Raw genomic sequence first — 25,779 nt, forward strand, 5'->3', positions numbered from 1 at the left:
AAGCGTGGACCCGCTTAAGGTTACCCCTAGGGTTTTCACCTTTTTCTGCCATCACACCTCCGATTCCGGAGGTACCACTATCAATCATATTTCCGTACTTCGCAAATCGATGACTTCGCGACCTGTATTATCCAGGATTTTAAAGGCGCCTGTTATTGGTTCAAGAAGAGGCTATATTCTGTAGATAGGTCATTAACTTATAAGTGTTAAACACTGTCCTATTCTACCAATTTTCAAGTGTGTTTGGAGTGGGAAAGTTCGGCTTGCCGTGGTTTCTTTGCCCACCCATCCTTGACAAATGGTTCCGGTCACCGGTCGGTATTTACCGGTCCGGTCACTGGTCCTTCTGCTGAGACGTCTTTTCTTACGTCCGTTTCAGCTTTATTTTTAAGATAATTGTATTAATCTCGGGATTATTTAATGACACAGATTTCCATCTTTTTGTCATTACTTACCACTATTCAGTGGTGTCTAGACTAGAAGATTATCTTGGCAAGAATATAGTTTATTCTACCACAACCTTCCTTACATCTTATACAGATGTGAGCAGATAAGGTTATGGACGATCACATAGAACAACGTATCTTGATTTTCTCAATTATGTGGTATCCTAACGAATATCACCTGCACATCTACATCTTGAAAAGCGAAAATTCTTTTTAGCTGTTTTTCATTTACAACACATTTTCACGATTCCTTTGTGATGGTTTCAACTATCACACATCGGTCGTGGTTTACTTACAGACACGGAGGTGGTCATATTATCACTCCTTGTAACTGGAAATCAGGAACTTATTCGTTCTTTGCAAGAACAACAAATTTTCTCTATCGTCTTTCTCATACCAGTTCGTCTCAACGCCCTGTTGGACCTTTTGTCCTGCAGTTCTTTCTTTCGAATTATTTTTCCGTTGGGTTCAATAATGTAATCGCGCATGCGCGGCAGTGAAGTTGCAGACGAGTTGCATGGTGTACATAGTATATCAAAGAATGTTGTTTATCATCAAACGCTAGTTATTAGCGTTATGCGATCGTATATCGCAGTGTATACCGGTATGCTGAACAACGTCAACAATGCAGTCACAGAAATCGATCCAGCAGGGTGTGCGATTGTTATACATTCGTTCATTGACATAAACTGGAATATCTTGCCTTCTTGGTGAGTTTTTGCAATAACTGAGTTTTTGCCATAATTTCATGAAATATACGTAATGAACCATGGGATTATGGTTCTACGACCTTTTAAGTCTCCTGTACAATTATTTTCAGGAAACTTCTTCACAGGTCAAATATCATATCTCACTGAGACATATTTTTACTGATCCAAACATGTGCCACTTCATGTCTGGCCATTAATAACTTTTAGTTATCTCTACAGAAGAACGTTTTTCTGTTAGAGTTTCAATCCTTGTTACTTGTGCAAGGATAATTCCATCAGAACTGTATAAAGGTTCTATGGAAATTCATTTTTTACTGGGTAATTGAGAGCATAGTTATTACCTTAATCACTCTGCTAGATACATAGAGGTTTTTCTCATCTTTTTCTTGATGATAAGAAATTTGTTCTTTTCTTCATCAAAGGATAGAGATTATGCTTTCGTATACCTTGTTTTGTGTAAGTCATCGCAACTCTGTGCTGTCTTACCTATTTTGGAACTGATCCAAACTATGGAACGTCAACACTATGTTTTTCGTTCCTTTACCTTCTTAAGCGTTTTTGACTTGTGTAACATGTTGGGATGCTTAATGAGCTCCCTATGAACCTTTTTCATCAGGCTTATTAACAGTTCCAATATAATTTTAAGACGGTTTTCCTTCTTATTATGGCTTTTACCATACGGAGAAGTGAAATTCATGCTTTTTCTGTTGAATACGACCAATTCCAGTTGGATCTATTGTCGTTTTCACTTTGTTGTGTCAGCCAGGATTCCTTGCTTAATATCAAGTCCTCTATATGGCTTCTACCTTCAAGTTTCCAAGTTTTCTTAAACTGGTAGTCATGAAGATGAGGATAAACTTCTTTGGGCAATCAGGGCTTTGAAGTTCTATCTCAGCAGTGTTAGTCAGAAGTCCATTCGAGGTTCTCAAAGACACTCTTCATTTCCCCAAAAAAAGGGGGGGGGAGATGTGTCTGCGGCTTCTATTTCTCGGGGTTAGACCTCGACTAAGGAAAGTTAATCTTATCCTATCTAAGGATTCATTCCTTTTTAGGATCTGACCGCATGAATTAAGAGCTCTGTCTGTTTTGTGGGCATATATTAATCACACCCCACTTTTTGACGTGCTCTAAGCTGTTTACTGGAGGAATCCGACCACCTTGTCATCTTTTTATCTTCGTTTTCTGAAGTGCCAACAATACAATTTGTATACGTTTGGGCTTGTTGTGGTTTCACTAACGGTAGTGTCTTCTTTACGACATAGACATATTACTCTGTCCGAGAAGTCATAATTAATACCGTTTTAACGAAGATTACTTGATATCATTAGCTGATAACCCTGTTTATGGGTTCTACTGTGTTGGGAAAATATATACGAACCTTCCCACCGCAGCTGCAAAATCAGCATACGATAACAGGTCAGTATTTATGACATTAAAACAAATTTTTTTAAATAAAATTCATTTTAATTATTAAATACTTACCTGTTATCGGTAAGTCCCACCTCCCACCCCGCTATTCGATTAATATTTTTGTATATACATTGAAAGAATATTGAGGGTTGGTTACCGATTTTTGGCTAGGTTGCATTGCACTATGTTTAACCTGGCCTGTATTACGGTATTGAGGTGGCGGATTCCCAGTTAAAATTCCGGATGAGTTATTTCCCCTTGGAAAGTATAAGCATACGATAACAGGTAAGTATTTAATAATTAAAATGAATTTTATTTAAAAAAATTTGTTTTAATAGCTTAAGACATTATTGGCAACATGTCTGTTTAAGCTGTATTATCAATATTGTTTAATTAAGCATGGAATATTAATAAAATTGGGTGTAAAGTTCAATCGACCAGTATTGACCAGTAATGACCACTTTGGGAGTATTGACCAGGGCGGTTTTAACCGGTAATAACCGCCGGTTAAAACCAGGGGCGGTCGATTGGTGCCAACCCTGAGGGCTGGGGTTGGTTTGGACTATTCCAAATCATATTTAATAACCAGCCATAAATATCTGACTTTGAAACCTCCATATATTTTATCTGCGCATTGCTTTACAAGCACTTTTGCGTTTTACCTCACAACTTTCGGAAATGTTTGGGCACTGGTCAAAAGGGAAAATTAGCATTGTTTTCTACAGATTGGGAATATTTGTATCTTATAATTAAAAGACTAACAAATTATAAGAATCATCAATATACTCTAAAAAATAAAGGTTTTTACGTCAGTGCATTTTTTCAGCCCTTTTGGGGGGGCCTAAAAAAATTGGCCAAGGCCCCATGACAGATGAAAAGGAAAAAAAGGAACAGTTCAACTTCTAGCAAAAGATATTTACCCTTAACTACTCAGACATGCATTTTGATCTGTTTGTTGCCCCTTACAAAATGAAAATAAATTATTAATTAAAGATGTTTCTTAATGGATTCAGTTTTAAGGCTTCATTTTCAATCTTAAGATACTGATGAGACGCAAACAGCATATAACCAGAACACGTTTGAAGTTACTTGCAGGCTGTACTGGTTTTATGTTAGATGCAGAAATCCATTTTCACAGTACTAATGAGCGGCAAAGGTTTGAATGTTTTAACTACATGTACTTTCAGCAGCCAAGATTGCAATACCTGGAGTAAAAGTTGGCCAGTCGAGTGTTCTCGCCTCAGGGAATCAGTCCTCATCAGCTATCATCTCTCTCAACAACACATTGCAACAGTGCTTAGAAGGAACTGCAGGTACTTATGAAAGAAGGTTTCATCTGACTTGTTTTCTTTTATGGAAAATAAATATTGCTCTGTCTATGAAAAGATCTTGGATCCCAAAACATTACAGGGTAAGGCTGGAAGCAGCATGACAATATTTTTAACCAGGTTTTCCGAAGGAAAAAATTGGTTATTAGATTGGCAAATGTTGGCTGGCAGGCGGGCGGAATAATCTTGTCCGGGCCATAACTTTGTCGTTCATTGTGAGATTTTAAAATCATTTGGCACCTTTTTTTCACCATCATTAGACGATGTGTAGCGCGAAAGAGTTACATCGATATCTCCAAGGTCAAGGTCACACTTGTTCAAAGGTCAAAAATGGCCATAAATGAGCTTGTCCGGGCCATAACTATGTCATCCATTGTGAGATTTTTAAATTATTTTGCACATTTGTTCACCAATCACCATCATTGGACGGTGTGTCGCACAAAAGAATTACGTCAATATCTCCAAGGTCAAGGTCACCACGACTAAAAATATATTTATTTTGAAACAAAGGGGGTTAATTATTAACAATCAGTTCAGTTTAATTTGTCTCCCTTTCAGACTTTTTTTTTTCAAATTCAAAACCTGGTTTTGTGACAATTTTGTACCTTGTTTTCCATGATTTGCTATATACAGAAGTCACATGCATGCATTTAAGGGTTTTTAGCACAGGGGTTTCAGATTTAATCAAACATTAGGGGGGGAGGACATCTATTTTGGCATATATTTTAATTTATATTTATATTTTTTGTTGACCATCCCAAAGGAACAGAAGGCGGAACCAAAAAGGATGAAGGGTGCAGCTCCCTTCTATTTCCCAATAGATTGTTCTGTAACAACTTTTGTTTATACTTCAATTCATGACTTTTCACTTGTTTTAAGTCAGACTCTTATAAGAAGCATTGGAGCTTAATTTCTTTTATTGCAAGGCTTCCCACCTTTATAATATTGTTACAGCAAATCGTTCCACATTTTTCAACATTCAACATTAGAGATTAAATCATTATCGAAATTGGCAATGAAAGCAACTGGCATGACCAGAATTCAGTCACTGTTTTGTCTTCAAAGTGAAGGTATCTCGCTAAAACTTGTGAAAATCCTTGTATACGATTGGTAAAAGAAGAATTAAATTTAAATTCAATTACATCCCAAACTTTAATGGTCCATTCCATACCGGCCTACTATCCATTCCAAGATAATCAGAAAAATCTGTTTGTTGATTCAGCTTAGCTTGGATTACTTGTGGTGTACTATTTAGTATTATTAAAAACAAAAATATATAATTATAGTGTTTTAAGTATATCAACATAATTTATTGTGTTTTCATATGATCCAAACTGATTGTTTAAAGGGTATTATTTATGCTCTCGAAACTGGCATAGTAATTTTATCATAATGGAAATAGACTGGAATTGTTGAAATTTATGTCACTTCTGAACACTTAAAAAATATTTTGATTGAATTTTTTGTCTGTCAGTTGAACTGATATTTTTAGCTTGCCTGATTGTTCAGGTGAGCTTTTGTGATCGGTCTTTGTTTGTCGTCTGTCCGTAGTCCACATTTGGTTTGTAAACACACTAGACGCCACATTTCTTGACCGATCTTCATGAAACTTGGTCAGGAGATTTATCCCAATGATATCTCGATCGAGTTTGAAACTGGTCATGCTGAGTAAAAACTAGGTCACTAGGTAAAAAAACAACAACCTTGTACACACTGTATAAGTCACATTTTATACCCAATCTTCATGCAGCTTTGTCAAAATATTTGTCTTAATGATATGTTGGTTGAGTTCAAAAGTGGTTCCGGTCCGTTAAAAAACATGGCCGCCAGTGAGCGGGGCAGTTTTCCTTATTTGGCTACATTGTATTGAGAAACCTTGTTAACACTCTAGAGACCACATTTCTTGTCCAATCTTCATGAAACTTGGACAGAAGAATTTTCCCAATAAAACCTTGATCGAGTTTAAAACTGGGTCATGCGGGTTCAAAAACTAGGTCACTAGGTAAAAAAAAGAAAAACCTTGTAAAAACTGTAAAAGTCAAATTTCATGCCCAATCTTCATGTAACTTTGTCAAAATGTTTGTCTTAATGATATGTTGGTTGAAGTCAAAAGTGGTTCCGGTTTGTTGAAAAACAGAGGCCACATTTCTCGTCCGATCTTCATGAAACTTGGTCAGAAGATTTTTCCCAATGATACCTCGATCGTGTTCGAAACTGGGTCATGGTGGGTCAAAAACTAGGTCATTAGGTAAAAAAAAGAAAACCTTGTACACACTGTAGAAGTCACATTTCATGCCCAATCTTCATGTAACTTTGTCAAAATGTTTGTCTTGATGATATGTTGGTTGAGTTCAAAAGTGGTTCTGGTCCGTAAAAAAAACATGGCTGCCAGTGGGCGGTGCAGTATTCCTTATTTGGCTATAGAGAAACCTTGTAAACACTCTAGACTAGAGGCCACATTTCTAGGTCCAAATCTTACAAAAACCTTGTTAACACATGTAGAATTAGCATTACTTACAAATGTTTGCATTGCAAAAAACCCATGCAAATGGACAGTACTCAATCAGAATTAATCATATGCTCACACTGCAAAAGTAAACAGAAGAGAACCAATCTAATATGCTCTAGAGTATTTAATTTTCAACTACCGGTAAGCAATGAACAAGGCCTTGTAAAAAAAAAGGTGAGCGAACTAGGGATATCATGGTCCTCTTGTTAAATCACTTGTCAGTCCTGAATTAAATTGTTGGTCAGGACTGGCGGACCAATGGTTTTGTGAACTCTGGGAATGGGCCCTTGGATTGTGAAAAATCAAATTGTTTTTACACAAAGTGGAAAATTGGTTTGTTTTTTGCTTGCAGATAATTTAAATGGATAATAAGTGTTTTCAATATTGTACTTAACAAGGTTTCAGCTTGAAATGCTATTCAGATAAATTATTTAAATGTTGTGCTTTATTTGTGAATTATATATACTTTTTGACCCTTTGAATTGGACGGAATTTCATCGGCAAATTATACCTAAGACAACACTGGCATCATTGCAACTCCACAACTGTCTATGCTTATTAGTCCCCTACCGGTTTCACCGGAGGGGACTTATGGTTTTGTCTCCGTCCGTCCATCACACTTTCTTTATCCTGCAATAACTTTAAAAGTTCTAAATATTTTTCATGAAACTTGGAACATGGATAGATGGCAAAATGGACATTATGCACGTCATTTCATTTCGTTCCCACTTAAAATATTCTGGTAACTATGGCAACAAATAGACTAGAAATACTGCTGAAAATGGTGGTTTTCTGGATCCTGCAATAACTTTTAAAGTTCTTAATATTTTTTCATGAAACTTGAAACATGGATAGATGGCAATATGGACATTATGCAGGTCATTTCATTTTGTTCCTAAATTTAAAAAATTGGTTGCTATGGCAACAAATATATATATATAAAACATCTGGAATTTCTGACAATGGTGGAGCCGGTAGGGGACTTATATTGCTTGACAATAGTCTTGTTCTTGCTACTTCAGACCTGGAGCTAAGCAAGCTGGATGACAAGCTAATACAGATCCTGGCCTGGCAGAGACTGCAGCAGCTGATGCCCGGTAAGACCTCCAGCACAGAGTCAGAGAGGAGGCGCTCAGGGTCCATCAACGGTCTGCTTACTACACCAGGTACACACCCTTGTAAACATAAATTGAGCCATATCTGGGAAAACTGGGCTTAAAGCATGTGCATGCAGGTTTGTACTTGATTAGCCTGTACAGACTGAAGAATCTTTATGCTTTTATAATTATTCTTGGTTAAATGAAGTCTCTCTTGTGAAAGATATATTTGACATATAAAGTGTCGTCCCTGAAAAATTTGTGCGGACTGCAAATGCTAATTTGAGACGAGTTAAGAACATGCACGAATACCTGTTTGTCCAGATCAAGGCTCAATAATTGTGGTGATTACATGTAAACGTCTATTAAAATTCTATTTGATTTCATCTCTGCCCACCCACACACCATCCCAAAAATGGAACAAAAGTCAAGGCTCTTTACTCCTGTGTATTGGAACCTTGCTGTTGAGCAAAGTGAAGTGATTCAAGACACCTTTGCAAGATCAACACACTGTTTTTATTACAATAGTGCAGTTGAGTGTTGCGCAATTACCCCAAAAGGAACAGTTTAAGATAATGTTAAAATAAAAAAATAAAAAAAATGTGAAATTTAGATGTTGGAAACAGTTTGTCAGTTTAAAATGTATGATATTTTAGTTAGTTGTACTGAACTAACTGAACTCTAAAATCATCATTAAGACTACATGCAAGTTACCTCATTAAAATGGAGACCTTTGAGAAATTAGGTCAATTCATCTGACATGCATGATTACTACCTTTCAACATTCAAAATATCTCTTAGACATTGTGTTGTTCTGTCTGACAGGCTTTGAAGAGACAGCTAATTATAGATGCTTTAAGAAACAACATTTGATGTGACAGGAATAAGATAAATCAGGGGTGTGATTTTCCTGTTTTTAGCTGATTTCCTCCCTTTCAATGTCTAACTTATTTTACAAATAGTTGTTAACTTTGCTGGATATATATAGAAACAAGAGTTTATATGAACCTTACATGGGGGAGTAGGGCATTTTCCAACCCTGAGACGGTTCTTAAATCACACCCCTGTAAATTGATTGATTTTTTTTAAACGACTATTAAGTCTAACAAACAGTTTAATACGCTGTTAAATTATTGGGACATATTGTTTGAACTCTTAAGAACAAGACAATAAAACAAAAGAAAATAAATTTTCACTGATTCATGTTACCCAAACCCTTAAACTGGCATATTTGGGACATGGCACTCATGTTCATAATCAGATATTAAAGCTGTATAACCATTATTGTAATTAAGCAGCATATGTTTAGTTGAATGTTTTAATGTTATCTGTTCACAGGTTTGCAGGAAGTTCAGGCAAGAGCAGTTCTGTGTCCGCTGTCAGGCAGGGGGGAGGCTATTCCTATGCCTTACAGAACCTTGGCAATAGGAACAGGTAGCCTGTCTCAGATTTTGACACTGATGATATTATCTATTTTACTGACATAACAGAGTGTTAAAACTGTCTTTATGATAACGGTGTAAAAACTGATATCTGGAAATTTATTGCATTGAGGGTTATGGTTATAAACTGATATCTGGTCAAATCCATTTTTCAGATCTTGAGAATATTTGTATTATCTTCAGGAAGTTAATTATTGCAAAAGGGCCCGTAGACCCTTAGCTTATTCAGAGCATCAATAAGCAATGCTCTAGTTAGAATTGGAAAAGGGCAGGGTTTTGTTGAAAGTGAAAGGTAACTTAAGCCTGCTCTGTATTATAACCCAAAACCCCGTCGCAAATTTGCAATATAGCATATGTTATAAGTTTATATTATGTTTAACAGGTTTTATATGTATATGTTGTATTTTATGTGACATTATTTTCATTCAAAACATTGTTTCTCTCATTGATAAAACTAGTTTCAATGTAAACGTTTTGTGTATTTGTTGAAATTTTAATAATGTATTCAGAATCAGATCAACTAAAACCTGTATGGGACGACACTTATTTCTCATGCATTAAGCCCCATTTTGTCAGAATGAGGCTCATATCTGTAAACTACCACCTACTCAGCCCCCTCTTATCTGTATACTACCACCTACTCAGCCCCCTCTTATCTGTATACTACCACCTACTCAGCCCCCTCTTATCTGTATACTACCACCTTCTCAGCCCCCTCTTATCTGTATACTACCACCTACTCAGCCCCCTCTTATCTGTATAACCACCTACTCAGCCCCCTCATATCGGTATACTATCACCTACTCAGCCCCCTCATATCTGTAAACTACCACCTACTCAGCCCCCTCATATCTGTATACTACCACCTACTCAGCCCCCTGATATCTGTATACTACCACCTACTCAGCCCCCTCATATCTCATATCTGTATACTATCACCTAATCAGCCCCCTGATATCTGTAAACTACCACCTACTCAGCCCCCTCATATCTGTATACTACCACCTACTCAGCCCCCTGATATCTCATATCTGTATACTACCATCTACTCAGCCCCCTGATATCTCATATCTGTATACTTCCACCTACTCAGCCCCCTGATTTCTCATATCTGTATACTACCACCTACTCAGCCCCTGATATGTCATATCTGTATTACCACCTACTCAGCCCCCTGATATCTCATATCTGTATACTACCACCTACTCAGCCCCCTGATATCTCATATCTGTATACTTCCACCTACTCAGCCCCCTGATTTCTCATATCTGTAAACTACCACCTACTCAGCCCCCTGATATCTCATATGTGTATACTTCCACCTACTCAGCCCCCTGATTTATCATATCTGTAAACTACCACCTACTCAGCCCCCTGATATCTCATATCTGTATACTACCACCTACTCAGCCCCCTGATGTTTCTGTCCTTCAGGTGCAGATATGGATGTTTGTCTCCGCCATTACGGGCAGTGCAATTTTATCTCTGCAAAACATGCTTTCATCTTCTATGATGAGGTTTGTAGTTTGCTGCATTTTGTATTTAATATGACATTACCTTCCTAACTTCATGCCAATTGCTTGTTTCTTATTTAAGCCTTGTTAAGATTGAGTTTCTTATCAAGTGTTTGTTTTGCGTTCAAATTTGGGGCCGGTAAACGGCCTCATTCTTAATAGAAACAAGAATGTCCCAATTGGAAGGTTTCAAAAAATATTAATATTTTTTTTTTAGATCTCAATATCAAGTTCATCTAAATCCAATTTAGTGCTATAAGTTAAACATTAGTAAATATAATTAAACACTCAATGTTCAAGCATTTTTTAGCACAACAACAACACTAATTTCCCAATTTTTACCGTTTTTTTCACAATCCAAAGGGACCCAGCCCTGTTGCCAACAAGGTGAAAAAACACACCTGTTATCCAAATTCAGAAAAAGGTTGTGATATAATTGTTAGTTCAGTATACATTTTGTACAAACATTCATTTTATTTTTTACTAATAAACTGAGCACGAAGTGTGGCAGCTTGCATCATCAACTGTAAGCTCATTATCACTCCAGAGGCCACATTTTTTATCTAATCTTGATGAAACATGGTAAAAATGTCTTAGAAATATTCAGGTCAATTTAAATCCGGTTCATGTGTATATTGAAACTAGGTCACCAGTTCAATTCTTAAAACAAGATGTCTTAATACACACTAGGAGCAAGGTTAATGAACTTGATGAAACATAGTCCGAATGTTGATCGTGGGATACTTAGGGGAAGTTTCAATCTGGGTAGATGCGTCCAAAAACTTGGTTGCCAGGTCAAATGTGTAAAGTGGGGTTAAAAACTAGCTCTATGGTAAGCATTGCTCGCTTGTTATAAATATTGATTCCAAAAAGTAAGCATGAATGTGAATTGTTAAGAAGACTTATTAAAGAGAATTTTATGAAATATATTTGTGAGCATGTATTTCGAAACATAAGAAACTTCCAATTTCATAAATATTGAAGTAATGTTTGAAACTTCCACAGACCAGCAAGCATTATGAGCTGCTGAACTACAGTGAGCATGGTACCACAGTGGACAACGTGCTCTACTCTTGTGATTTCTCTGACAAGCCTGCCACCACCCCTCAGCCCTCAGCTGTGGTAGCCGCGGTACGGCATCTGAACAAGCAGCACAAACCCAAGATGAAGGCTGACGAGAGGCTGACAACGTCCCGGGCTTCTGATGTAAGTGTGTAGTAGTGATACTGGAAAAATATAATATGGGATTATTCTAGCAAAACTGAGCTTAATGCATGTGTAGAGTGGCATCCCATTTTAGAGGAAGCGGGTCGCTACCCATAGCAGGGGGAATTTTCGCGGCATTTCCCTTTTTGGGGGATTTTTTTACTTGCTCTCTAATTATTACATTTGTACATGTTTGCACTATATTCATTGCTTTTTTCATAATTAAGTATGTTTGGCAAGATTAAATTAAAAAAGAACTGATATATAATAATCATGAGACAAATCTATCTATTTAAAAAAAAAAAATTCTTTAGGGGGAATTTTTCCCCAAAAAAGGGGAAAAAAGTATTCTTTTCAGGTGGGGGAATGCGACCGAATTTCGGCCGTGAATTTGACAGATTGAGGGCCCTGAGTTGAAAAATGTCATACCAGATAAGCCTATGCAGACTTCATTTCATTTTTAGTTGACTAAAATGATTGGGTGAAACAATATGCCAGGTTTTTGGAGTAAATTAAACTTGTATAACAGACATGGCAAAAGTCCATTGACAATGCCGACAAACAATTAAAAACACATTTTTGCTTTCAAAGATTGTAACCAACTTGCCGTTTTCACACCAACATTATTTTCTGGTTTCCGGGTTATGATATTTCTGAGTATAAAAAGTTAATTTTCGTCCTATTTGTGAGTCAGTAGTACACTGCAGCATGTTTACGAAGCATCTCAAATTATCGCCAAACAACATTTTGCTTAACTATTAGTTTACCAAGTCATCGACCATTTTACATTGCGTTGCTTGCAAGTTGCAAATATTCCAAGATGGGGACAATACAAAGAAATAGACAACAAAAATCAAATTAACATTAATGAAATGCGTGTGTCATTCAACAACGTAGAATACATTTTAGACACAATTTATAAATTGTCATTATAAATGTATTTATTGAATATCACAAGACTAGTGTTTGTAATTTGGAGTCCATTCTACTCCCGAAGAAAAATACATCTAACAAGATTATTGTTCGAAAATGGAAACTAACATTATTTTATTTATATGTTTGTGGATCTGTGTTAAATCAGATTCATGTGCCTTTTCTTAAAAAAATCATGCATTAAAATGCCCTTTTTGAATTTACTTTGCAATGTTCTTACAGGATAACACACTTAAAACTGAGACCTGTGAAATTTACTACTTGCCTATAAATTATCCTGTAGGCCAGTGTGGCCTGTAAATTGCGATGGTCTTTCGCCATGTCTGGTATCCTGTTTATGGTATTTTCTTATAGCAATACATGCCATAATTTTCTATGTTTCGGACACTTAAAATAAACATTTTTTCGTGTCCCAAAACTAATATAAAAAAATATTCAAAAATTCCAGGCGTCCGAAAAATTAGAGACAAAAATTAAGGTGTCAGAAATTTATAATTGTATTGGTAAATGCACTAAATCAATAGACAATTATATTCTTTTGCATAACTTCTTTTTCTTCTTAAAAAATAAAAACATCTTTAAAAATTTGCTTACGTCTTGCCAGAAAAAATATTGAACAAAAACATTAGAACAGAAAACATTCTGCTTCCATAATTGGGCGACACTGTTCCAAATGCTGTTGAGTAAATCTATTACTTTCTACCGGTATTCATGGTTATTTATCCAATAACGCAAATGTAATGGTCCATGGCCCTCAGGTGTGAATCTGCAAGGTTTTATGACCATAATCCTGTTGTAAAAATCCATGATCGAAGTGTCACAATATAAGAAAAAACAGGGTCGAAGTCTGTTTATAAAAAAACATTAAAATATACTGTTCGAAAATTAAGAGACATTTATTGTTGGCGGAAACCTGTATGTCTGAAAATTTATAGAGTCACAAAAAATAATTATTTTTGCTAATTACAGTAGGTGAGAAAAAATAAAAAAAGGATGTGATATGATCAAATAATAAATAAATAGTTGTGTAGATATTTATACCAGACAGCCTTATATTTAGTGTACCTGTAACTACTGTTAACAATAATAAACAACTCTGCCAAAGAATGTTTTATATTCAGGGATAGAAATGAGTGGCTTCTTGTTTGCCTAGGTTGAGTAAATTTAGGTCCCCTCAAGTAAATTTCAAAAGTTTGTAGTCTGACTGGACAATTGTGTGATTTATTTTTTTACAAGTATTATATACTCGTGATGTGTATTTGATGTCTTGGAGTGCTTATTCATTTTTTCTGCCAACCAAAGTACTTTACCCTTTGAAGCTAAGTGAAAATGGCTTTTGCAACCAGCATAAAACCAGAACAGCTCTGAGTAACCCGCAGGTTTTATGCTGTTCGCTGCTCATCAGTAACTAAGTTTTGGAAATGATTTCTTTAAAACTTGAATTTTGTAAGAAATGTATTTAATTAAATGTAACTTTTCAAGGGTCTACAAAGGCGTCAAAATACGTATCTAAGAAGTATAAAGAGTTAAGATAAAAAGTGAGTTTCTATTGCTGATAGACTCTCCTATATCTAAATTCTTTCTTTCAGTTGCGGGTACGGTGTAATTGTAAAGGCAGCAGCTCCAGCATGATAGGAGGCAGCGGGGCAGGCTGGGAAGGGACTGCGATACTTCATCACGGCAGCTACATCAAACTGGGGTGTCTACAGTTCGTGTTCAGCATCGTTGACCACGCTGGATCGCAGCCTATACATGGAGTCAAACGAGAATCTATGTCACTCTTAAAATCTCATTTAAAGGGAGGACCATAGTGCTAGTGTTTTTCCATATGTTACTGTTATGTGATTAGTTTTTTAAATCAGCATGTTAAGTGATATTTTTTATCTCTGGTTAATTGTCATTTTAAAATTTAAGGACTTGTTATACTCAACACATAGAAAATGGGTTCTTTATGTTTAGGAAACAGAAGTAATTCTTGCAAGTGCTTAGTGTCACCTTCATATATCTTGTAATTTGTGTTATTGTGTACAGATCTGTGTTAATTGAACACATTAGCACACCTAGTCATTTTAGATCTTTTTTAGAAAATGTTGACTATTTGCAGCTGAGAAGTTACTAATCGTTTGTAGTGAAAGATCTAAGAAACAAATTTGGATATGGTTGTAGGGTAGAAAATTGGACCGATTTTTGACATTTGATATATTTGGCTGAGTCTTTGATGAAGTTGATATTCACTGTCGTAGTAAAAAAGATTAATGTATTAATACCAGGACCATTCCTAATATTTCATGCAGTATATGGACAAATTGTTCAGCTTCAAAACATTTACTAGTTGTATACATAGTTTAAGATGGAAAGTTTGTAATATCCCTTTCACTAGACACAGAAAGAAATTCTCAAGCTGAGTTTGTATTAAGCTCAGCGAAGAATTTTTACATTTTTTCCCAATCTAATTCTAAATGTGCTTGCTTTTAATACAACACATAACAGTCGTTTCTCTGTAGATTAGGATATTTCTACGTGTGTAGGACAAAGATTGTTGATTTATTATCAAATTCGCATAGAGAAGTCAAATTTAATAGTAGGTCCCCCTTGTTATATATTATGTACCAAGTATTTAATTTGCTATCAAAGAGTTGGATCAAGTGTGGCAGATTCAAATAATTTAAGTGGGGCTATGTAACCCTTCATTTATTTCCAGTTAACAGGGAATAATAGATTTGATCGGCACTCTGTGAAAACAGGGCTTAATTCTTGTGCCAAAAGCGTCTTCCCAGATTAGCCTGTTTGGTCTGCAAAAGCTAGTCAGGGATAAAACTTTCTGCTTTTATGAAATTATAAAAGGAGGAAACTGACTGACCCTGATTAGCCTGTGCAGACTGTATATTGACCCTGATTAGCCTGTGCAGACTGTATATTGACCCTGATTAGCCTGTGCAGACTGTATATTGACCCTGATTAGCCTGTGCAGACTGTATATTGACCCTGATTAGCCTGTGCAGACTGTATATTGACCCTGATTAGCCTGTGCAGACTGTATACTGACCCTTATTAGCCTGTGCAGACTGTATATTGACCATGATTGGCCTGTGCAGACTGTATATTGACCCTGATTAGCCTGTGCAGACTGTATAGGCTTATCTGGGACGACATTTAAAGCACCTGCATTAAGACCTGTTTGCTTAGAATGTGGCTCTTTTAACTCATTTCTCTTTCATATCATACATATTGGACAGAATTGTTATGTGTAATGTTGATATTAAATAACGACAACTGTCTTTATTTGATGTAGAATTAACCATTGGAAGTTGACAGAAATTTTGTTATCATGAAACATTACTTTGTAATTGATCTCAAATCTTTTATTGGCTGCATACACTGCTTCCTTTGTAGTGGTCGCTGAACGTTACATTTATATTTATTGATTGAGACACAAAACATTGCTAGACAGTATTCAGTTAATACTTAACATCCTTATGAACTTTCATTTAAACATTTGTAAGAAAGCTGTTTTTCAACAGTGAACAAATATATATAGTGTGAAATAGGACTTGTATAAATGAGTATTGAGCAAATGTGATTTTTCAGGGATAACAAATTAAGGACAACAGTAAAGTTTAATGTGGCTCTGTTCTGATATTTGTATTATTTGAGTCGCGTTCTGAGAAAACTGGGCATAATGCATGTGCGTACAGTATCGTCCGCACAGGCTAATCAGGGACTCCACTTTCCGCTTTTATGACATTTTTCGTTTAAATGAAGTCTCTTTTTAGCCAAAATCCAATATAGGCGGAAAGTGTCGTCCCAGATTAGCCTGTGCGGACTGCACAGGCTTATCTGGGACGATGCTGTATGCACATGCATTATGCCCAGTTTTCTCAGAACATAACACATTTACTTGTATCTCTTGTGATGTAAGTTATGTTATTTGTAAAATTTATGAACAGATCATCAATGCAATCTAAACCACCTTACCTTAAGTGAATACGTACATTCTTTTTTTTTTAAGAAATCACTATATATCTTATATTTGTGTCCCATATTTGTGTGGGCTGCGTTTTTTCTGTAGCTTAATGTAAAGTCAATCTCCATGTTATTTTCCTTCTTATAAAGTTATATAACTTAAGAGGATGGATCTGTAGCTTTGCAGCTTAGTATTCTCGTGCACATCATGGTTTGCTGTTTTTAGTTTATTATTTATTATGTATATTTTATTATTTTATCCACTCAGGTGAGGCTAATTTTTATGTTCAGAATCCAATCACGGGCACTTTTGTATTTTAATTTATGGTACAAGTCTGTTCAGCCATAGATTTAGTTTCTATTCGAGTGAGTTGATAAAAAAATCTGCATGAGTAATCATAAACCATTTTATAACCAGCCTTTAATTTTATGAATTGTTAATTTGATATGTATTTCCTTGTACTTTGTTAAAAAGACGTTCAAATGTTCAATATTCTTCATTCCAATTTTCATTCATTTTGACATTCAAACCTATTTCTTTGTAATCACACAACACCTACACAAGCATCTACAGATTTTCAGTGCCTCATAGTTGAGGTAATTTGTGATCTCAGGTTTTTCATGAATCAAACAAACACTGGCGTTGTAATTGGTAACTTCTGTCGGCATTGCTACCGTTTGGTCCTTAATCATTGTGTACTTACCCATTTCCTATCATGACAATGTACATAGCTCATCAAATTGTAGATTTTACAGAGAGTCTGTACACTTACCTGTGTATCTGAGTACATTTTGTATTGTAGATATTAAATGAACTTACGAGTCAAATTTATTGGCGTGTTTGTGATAGTATTTGAAATCCTTACGAAAATCTTCGTTTATGTGGCATCACTGCCCAGTGATGTTCCTATTCTATCTAATATTTAGGTCATGTCTTTGTATTCAACAAATTCTTTGACAATGTTGATGATATTTTCCAGTGTGTTAAACTTTCCTTAACACAGAATAACATCATAGATTAGTATGGTGAGACAGGAATGTCACTGACAGGAACCAGGCCTTTGGTGCCGGGTCAAGACCTTTTTTAGGTCCAGGGTAAAATATAAATAAGAAATCAACCCATATCTGTATTAAGCATCGATACAATTTCAAATAACAAGGTTGAAGGGATATGATGGACCAGAGTATCCCACATATTACCGAGGCCCTTAGTGTCAACTGTAAGACATTCATCTTGAGCACATTTTCCAGCACAAATTGAAAAGCAGATAACACGCAGAAGGGTATACCATGATTGGGAAGTAGTGCCGGGCGCATGTCAAAGTCCAAGGTCGCAATTCAAAGAAAAACCCTTATAAGAAATCAAACATAAGACTTGTCTGAAGCGTAACTCCAGCAAATTGGTTGGGTTTTCAAATTGGTAGAAGCGATCAGCGTTGGTTTCCGCAAGTGTGCAAAATATAATTTAAAAACAAAAAAAAATGTTTCCTTACTATTGAAAGCCTTAAAGGTAAAATGGTTACATTTATCTTCACTGACATTCATTTTAAGCTATTGGTATACGATAGATTAAGGTGCTAGGTTCCGGGTCAAAGAGAAGTAATCAAGCGTGAATATTGTGTTGAGCTCAAGTATGTGATGTACCGAATTTCAAATTGGTTGATGCATGATGGTCTGATGTCGCGTACAACACCTAGGTAAAAATGTAATAATTCTAGGTCAATCTTTTAAACAGTCTTGAGCATACGTAGGGTTTTCAAATAATACTAGTATGACAAAGAGTGGTGTAGGCTGTATTTAAAAATAAAATATCCATTAAAAGAATACAATCGGCTCTATGTCCAGTCTCACCAGAAACAAATTTATTTTATGGTCGCAAACGTTCCAAGAACTTGTAAGCTATGCGCGTAAAATCTTTTAAGTGATACTCTGGTTAAATTCAGAATAACACCTGGCGGCGACACTTAAACACATACTGTTAGTGTATTGTTAAGTGATATATATGACAAAAGAGTGAACTGGAAACGTGCTAAATGACGAAATATGGTACTGGAAATTTGCTACACAGCGGTGAAGTCTTCTAGAAACGTGCTACATTATAATAGGCCAATAACATTTAAGTAATGTTCCAAAGCTTAATAGATCGCATTAACAACATTAAGAATTCAACACACACAAAGAAGTTTAAAATGTTAACATATATACGCTGAACAAAAGTTAAAAAAAAACGAATGGTAAATGTATTTTTTTATTATTCAAAACGTTTATAAAAAGAAATGACTCGTTGCTTTCAATACTGTATGTGAAAAACAGCATGTACGCGTTAAAGCGATTTTAAGTCAGTTGTGCCCACAGGTGAAGGGCGCGTGGCCAAGTCACTTTAACACTATCAATTTGTCATAAAACAACATTTTTTTTCATATTGACAAAAAAAAAAAAATTCTGATATGTTATATATAACATATCAGAATTTTTTATTTTTTTGTCAATATGATAAAAAATGTTTTATGACAAATTGATAGTGTTAAAGTGACTTGGCCACGCGCCCTTCACCTGTGGTTGTGCCATGTAATTCTGATTTGTTTTAAAACGAGATTATAAGATTTTGTCAAATATTTATGAATTTATATAAAATGTGTAAAAAAAACTTATACATATATTTCAATATACATTAAAATAAAAGTTAAGAAAAACATGTGTTGGAAAAAGCGAAATAAGCCAGATATTTAATTCCGAAATCGAAAATGTCTGTACAGTCGAATTCGCCAGCATGTATATCATGAATGTACGATGTGAATCTCAATTTAGTTTAACGGATGATTTTAAATTCCTGCAACGATATCTATTCATACGACACACGAACACTAACTCCGATCCTAATTAAAAAAAATGCTTCGGTTATTGTAGGAAAATATGTACGAAATATCTTCTTCACAATCGGCTCGGGGCGCTAATTTGTCTTTGCTGGATTTATGAAATTGGTCTTGACTGTATAATTTTTCTTGCCTATTTTTTGTTATTGTAACATATTTTTATCAATATATTACAATATAACACATATACAAATCGTATAATCTCGCTTTAAACATAACATCGCACAAATGAAGGAAACACTTGAACTACAATTGATGCAATCGCTTATTTTGGTCGCAGTCGTGTCTGTAGACCCGACAGAAGCCCCAGTAGCGTGCTTGATGACGTCTTAGAGATGTCAGGATTCTTCGATTGCGTTTGAGGAAGGAGCTCACCACTCATTGTACGAATTCCTGAATCCGATCCTCTTCCGGTGGGGCCTGGCGTAAGAATCTCGTTCAAGTTGATATCTTTAAACTGCGCCTCTTGTCCGCCCCCAACCGCTTCTCCAGGGGCGAAACCACCATTTGGACCTAATGGTTCACCGAGTGAAACTGGTCCCAGAGGCTCGCCGGTATTAGGGCCTATTGGTGTTCCTTGTACAAACGGTTGATCTACTGGATTCGTGTTGGTAATACCATTTGATCCACCATTTCCCGAAGATTCACCACTCGGACCAAAGATGGACCCTCCTATAGGCACACCCGACATTGGGTCCCACGGAGTTCCTTGGCCAGTTGGGAGCTCATCTGAAATTCCAAGAGAATTGTCTTTAGGATTATGTACCGGAATGCCAATTCCCGGTAAATCGGCAACTTGGTTCCGTGGAAAGTCTAAACCAGTCAGATCAATTATTGGCATTTCATCGATCGTGAATCCTATGTTTGTGTTTGAGTTTGGTTCATGACTTGTATCGTATTTGTTGTTTGTTTTATCCGAGATCGGGATTTCAGATGAAATTGTAATATTGCCTGCAGCCGCTTTATTTTGAGAATCACTCCCTTCAGCTTTTGCAATAGTTTGGAGAAGGAGTTGAATTGAGTTCATGATTTGCTGCACATTTTTATGGAGGCTGTCTATGACCTGAGTTCTCACTTTTTTGTCAGACAGCTGGGAGTTAATTTCAATAGCCCTCTCTGCGGCAGCAAGTTTTGCGTCTAACTCATGTTCCTTCCTTTTGAGCTCGTTATACACATGAAGGCTGATACCATCACCTTTTAATTTGGATTTCGAACCTGGAGTTAATAAATGCGTATCAATGTAAGAAATGTGTAAACTGTTAGCGTTAGTATCAACACAATTGTTATTTCTTCAACGCAAGAAGGAAGAACAGCATAGCAGACATTGCATTAACAAAGCAACGCCTTTTTTATTGAGATTGTTATCATTAATATAACAGGTAAATTGGCAAAACAATATAAACAGGTGTCCACCATCTTCATACAAAACATAGAGTCTTGACGAAAATGTATTATATTTGCCAGAGGCACGAGGGCTAAAATGGATAAAGTCAGCTTGAAAGAAAGAGCGAATGGCTAATAATTTATCTTTAAAGTGATATTATGGGCATTGTTCACTTTTGAATTGAGCTGAAAAGAATTAACAGGTCAAAAGAGTTAGTTAAAATATGGTTAATGACCAATTATCTGCAACTCATCTTGCTACCAGTTGTTAATAAAAAATATATTTTATATTATATATTTTGCATCACTCATCCAGTCCTCTAAGCCGAAATGATCCGTAAAACAATATAGTGTCTTTGTGTCGTATGAACGAATCTGCACTTAAACTAAATTTAGGTTCACATCGTACATGCATGATCAGTCGTCAAACGAAAGAACGGTTGATATTCAAATACATTATTTTTCTCTTTCCGGGATATTGTTTTAGTATGTTTACGCTGCATTAATAAATATATGTGTATATGAAGTGAAAACACCAAAAATAAACAACGGTTGCGATAGACACCTATAAACTGTTAGATGCCCATAATATCACTTTCAGATAGGTAAACTATCATAAGCTTACCTAGCGGTTTCTATTGCATTTAAGATTATCGAATCAGGTTTATCACGTCTAAGAGTTAACCGTTCTCGTGAAAACTGACTGACTTTAAGAGCTAAACTGTATTAAAAAGGCACAACGTAGACAAACAAACTGCCAGCTGTTTTAGTACATTGCAATTCGGATTAAGGATTGAATGATTGTATTCCCACCCTATCATATTAATTTCATTTATTTCTGAGAAGACCGGATTTAAAATGTGGGACTTAGACATTTTAACTGCGCGCATTCTTCTGTATCAAACTTGGTCTTGACGTGTATGCCATTTAACGGACTGAGAGTCCTTAACCGCGCAATCCAAACACAGTATACAGAGACAAAAGCTTAATTAGACAACGCTTGTTTCGTTCTCTTGAAGAATCAGAACGGTTGAACATTCGAATGCTCCCCGAATAATAAATGTAATATTACGTTTAAGCACTCACTTTGTTGCTGCAAACGTAGCTGTTCGGCCCTCAGACGTTCTTGTTCCGCCTTTTTCTCGTCTTTCAGTTTTTGCTCTGCTAACATCTTTTCACGTAGCTGCTGTTCCTGAAGCCTTTGTTCCGCCAGTTGTTGCTGTTCTTTAAGCCGTTGCTCCGTGAGCTGAAGTTCTTTAAGCATTTGATCCAGTCGTTCTTGTTGTTCTCGAAGCCTTTGTTCTACTAGCTGTTGTTCTCGAAGCTTTTGCTCAATCAATTCTTGTTCTCGTCTCTTTTGTTCTGCCATTTGTTGTTCTCTAAACTTTTGCTCAGCCAGTTCTTGTTCTCGTCTCTTTTGTTCTGCCATTTGTTGTTCTCTAATCTTTTGCTCAGCCAGTTCTTGTTCTCGTCTCGTTTGTTCTGCCATTTGTTGTTCTTTAAGCTTTTGCTCAGCCAGTTCTTGTTCTCGTCTCGCTTGTTCTGCCATTTGTTGTTCTCTAAGCTTTTGCTCAACCAATTCTTGTGCTCGTCTCGTTTGTTCTGCTAACTGTTGTTCTTTCAGCTTTTGCTCCTCGAGTGCTTGTTCTTTTCTCTTTTGTTCCACAAGTTCCTGTTCCTTTTTCATTCGGTTTGCTAGTAGTTTAGCTATTCGCCTTTGTTCGGCTGATGCTTGCGCTCGTCGCTTTTGTTCCTCAAAGATTCTCGGGTCTGGCGTAGGTTGAGGTGTGGTCGATGGAATGGTGATTCCCATCAGTTTCAGACTTTGTTCTCGCTGTACTTGAAATGCTTTGAACCAGGACGGTACCTCGCGTTTTGCTGCAACGATTGAACTCATGTAATAAATGCAACAAGCATAGCATTATGTCCATCATTCTTTTTTTAAGTAACAAATATTGCGTTTTTAACAATATATTAACGATCAATTAATATTAAGTAATCTTTAGATATTTTTATTTTAAATCATACTTTACGATAGAGTGACCTCAAAAAAAACTATGCTTGTAGATCGTGATCATATACTGGTTAAAAAACAAATACACTCAGCAATAATGCGTAGGGTCGGCATAAGCAATTGAAAATGGAGAACATATTTTTTTTTAATAATCAAGAACATGTACTGGTAATATGAAATTATGTTCAATATACAATCACCTGTAGATTTGAAAGTACATTAAAAAAATTATTTAATTATGATTCATTATTTATTTTTAAAAAATATTGTATTTAAAAATAAATAATGCAAGTTATTTGTGAGCCGTCATCGTTTTTCGGTTCCTTTTATTGTAAAAAAAAATAAGTTAAAAAACAAGTTCTATAAAATGTTCATGAATCATGAAACATCAGCAAATTGCGGTTTATATAGAATTCAATCGAGATGTCATCCACATAGTCATTTTGGTAAAATGGTGGATATAGGAGTGTGCTTTGTGCTATTAAACATGCAGCTACTGTAGAACTTTCATATTTCATTGCCTTACCGAACAATATTCGTTGAACGAAATGTTTTTCCATAAAAAATTAAATAAAATAAGTGTTATTAAAGTTATTAATAGTGTTAATCCGACTTTTTTTGCTACTTGATAAATTCAAATACGACATAATTATATTTTGAAATGAATTGCTACTTAATAGTTAAATTGTGCGCGGGTCACACCGCCATTGCATTATCTAGTGTGGACCGAACTTGAGCCAAATCAACAAATTCATCATGAAGATAGATGTAACAACGGCAAAGGCTTCTTTCAAACATTTCAAATGATGAATATGCGTGGTTGCGCACATCGCGTTTTACGTGACTGACTAGCACGATACCATCCTTACATTACAAGCCTCTAAACGTTCGTAAACATGCAGAGGTTAATTCGTTTGCAATGACGTAATGCGATGGTAATTAATATGCTTACTGTATTCACAGGTTACGTATTAATTAATAAACGTAATTTACATGCGTTCTTCCCTCCGTCCTTTCTATGTGTGAGCGTTGTTTTACTTTAACGGTAACGTGTTTCCATTGATAGATCTGCTTGAAACATGAATAGCGATAATATGTGGGAGTGCACAACCTACGTCCACGCAACTCTCTATACTTTTTCTCATACGTGTCGAATAAATATAATGTAGTTTTAAACAGATACAGAAGAATTAAATGTTTCAAAATAGATAAAATTATATTATTATTTTTTGTATATTGATACTGTATGAAACACATAAAAAACAATTGAAAAGGGGTTTAATGCATGTGCGTAAAGTGTCGTCCCAGATTAGCTTGCGCAGTTCGCACAGTCTTATCAGGGACGACACTTTCCGCCTAAAATTGATTTTTCTAAAAATAGACTTTCATGAAACGAAAAATATCATGAAAGCGGAAAGTGTCGTCCCATATAAGCCTGTGTGGGCTGCACAGGCTTATCTGGGACTGACATATATTTTACATGTATATACACACACACGTAGAAAGTGTACATTCTAACGTGTGTATATGCAAACACATTCAAATACACGTATACTTATATCTTACCTCGGGTTTGAATTCCTCCACCGACTAGAAATGAAAAAAAATAACATGAACACAATTAATATCCATTTATGCTGGTGAAATCGTAACTTGTTGTCTATTGTAAATAAGACTTTATTATAAACGTTATAATTGGGAATTTGAAATTATAAGAATAATAAAAATATCATGAAATATGTGTGTCCGGTCTCTGTTCACAACTGACCATATCATAGTAACACAAATATACTCATCATGCAAGTGAACATACACGTATACAAACTTAAATTGGATAAGTAAATATGGATTTTTCACTTTATACATAATCAGCCTGAACATTTAAAAATATCCAAACGTTCGGTGTCAAACGCTTCGAAATCAGTGGTATTTTTTTAAACAGTCGGCTTACCTGACAAATACATATGTAATGCCTTTTAAAATTACATACAAACTAATGACCGGCCGTGAGACATACTTTTTACTGGGCAGTTAGACATTAAGATTAATTTTAAAAAGATTGGCCAAAATGTTTAATACCATTACTTGTTCCATGTTATTGTTGTTTTAGTTGTTTTATCAATCTATATGAAGTTAAAGAAACTCACCAAAGGCATTATGCCGGTATAATATTAATAATGTATAAACTCTAATTAAGTTCCGATGCTTTGTCCCATTTTCCCTAAAGAAAATTAAAATATGTATAACAAGAAGCAAAATCACTACTTTTAATGTCAACTGTAATTTTAAAAACAAAGGCTTTTGTAAAGATATTTTTGCATCAAATAAATTGAAAAATATACCAAGACATTTTGTTTGGTATGCCCAATTTGACAGATAACATGTGTGATTGGGGTTACCAACTTAATTTATTTAATGCTATTTTAATATAAAACAAAAAAGGCCGGTGAAAAAAATATAGTAGAAAACTGTATAAATACGTACGCCCTTCTCCATCCAGAGGTGTTGTTATTCCAATGATAACTGCCACGAATAGAGCATTTGAAATATTTATGTTCATTCTTTAACGGTATGAAGTCCTTGTATATATATACAGTTATAGGACGTATACTTTTTGTACGATCTGGTCTTTCTCAGTCTCAACAACTTTAAAAACATAACACAATATGTGTGTCTCGAAATCTTAGCTAACTAGCAATTGTTTCAATATTTAAACGTAATAGCCCAGAGAATCATCAAATTATATCGTTCGATCACGTAAATGTTGTTTATTGTGACGTTACTGGTCTAGAAATCAACTACTCGATCGATTCCCAAAAAAAGGATGTACGGACATATGCTCATTCATCTTTTTGTCGCCAATCCGTCATTTTCGCTTCATTTAGCAAAGTACAACAAACTATACTAGCAAACAAAACAAGGTTTGATTTTAGTGTGCCCTTGTGTTGGTT

At 35.5% G+C, this 25,779-nt stretch overlaps 2 protein-coding genes across 5 annotated transcripts in view; one reads left to right on the forward strand and one right to left on the reverse strand.

The window, feature by feature from the left end:
• Nucleotides 1-25,779, forward strand: part of LOC127849744 (PHD finger protein 12-like) — a 302,244-nt gene that overhangs the window by 27,236 nt on the left and 249,229 nt on the right. Inside the window, exons 10-15 of one of the 3 annotated variants that reach the window (XR_008034962.1) lie at nucleotides 3,754-3,879; nucleotides 7,426-7,569; nucleotides 8,839-8,934; nucleotides 10,377-10,459; nucleotides 11,462-11,662; nucleotides 14,185-16,294. Coding sequence is in view for 2 of the 3 variants with exons in the window: in XM_052382497.1 (XP_052238457.1) it covers nucleotides 3,754-3,879; nucleotides 7,426-7,569; nucleotides 8,839-8,934; nucleotides 10,377-10,459; nucleotides 11,462-11,662; nucleotides 14,185-14,406 (872 nt within the window). In the remaining variant the exon portion in view is untranslated. Of the gene's footprint in view, nucleotides 1-3,753; nucleotides 3,880-7,425; nucleotides 7,570-8,838; nucleotides 8,935-10,376; nucleotides 10,460-11,461; nucleotides 11,663-14,184; nucleotides 17,391-25,779 lie in introns of those variants that run through there. The other 2 variants (XM_052382497.1, XM_052382508.1) reach the window with 2 other exon arrangements.
• Nucleotides 19,104-22,670, reverse strand: LOC127849764 (inner centromere protein-like). 2 transcript variants are annotated; one of them, XM_052382518.1, is made up of 2 exons: nucleotides 21,901-22,670; nucleotides 19,104-20,646 (listed from the first exon to the last, which is right to left on the reverse strand). In XM_052382518.1, the coding sequence occupies exons 1-2, from the start codon at nucleotides 22,625-22,627 to the stop codon at nucleotides 19,697-19,699; spliced, it is 1,677 nt and encodes a 558-aa protein (XP_052238478.1). In that variant the 5' UTR covers nucleotides 22,628-22,670; the 3' UTR covers nucleotides 19,104-19,696. The 2 variants fall into 2 exon arrangements, with proteins under 2 accessions (XP_052238478.1, XP_052238484.1); XM_052382524.1 differs by having other exon boundaries at nucleotides 19,105-20,160.

This window comes from Dreissena polymorpha, chromosome 1 (assembly GCF_020536995.1).
Source record: "Dreissena polymorpha isolate Duluth1 chromosome 1, UMN_Dpol_1.0, whole genome shotgun sequence".
Classification (NCBI taxonomy): Eukaryota; Metazoa; Mollusca; class Bivalvia; order Myida; family Dreissenidae; genus Dreissena; species Dreissena polymorpha.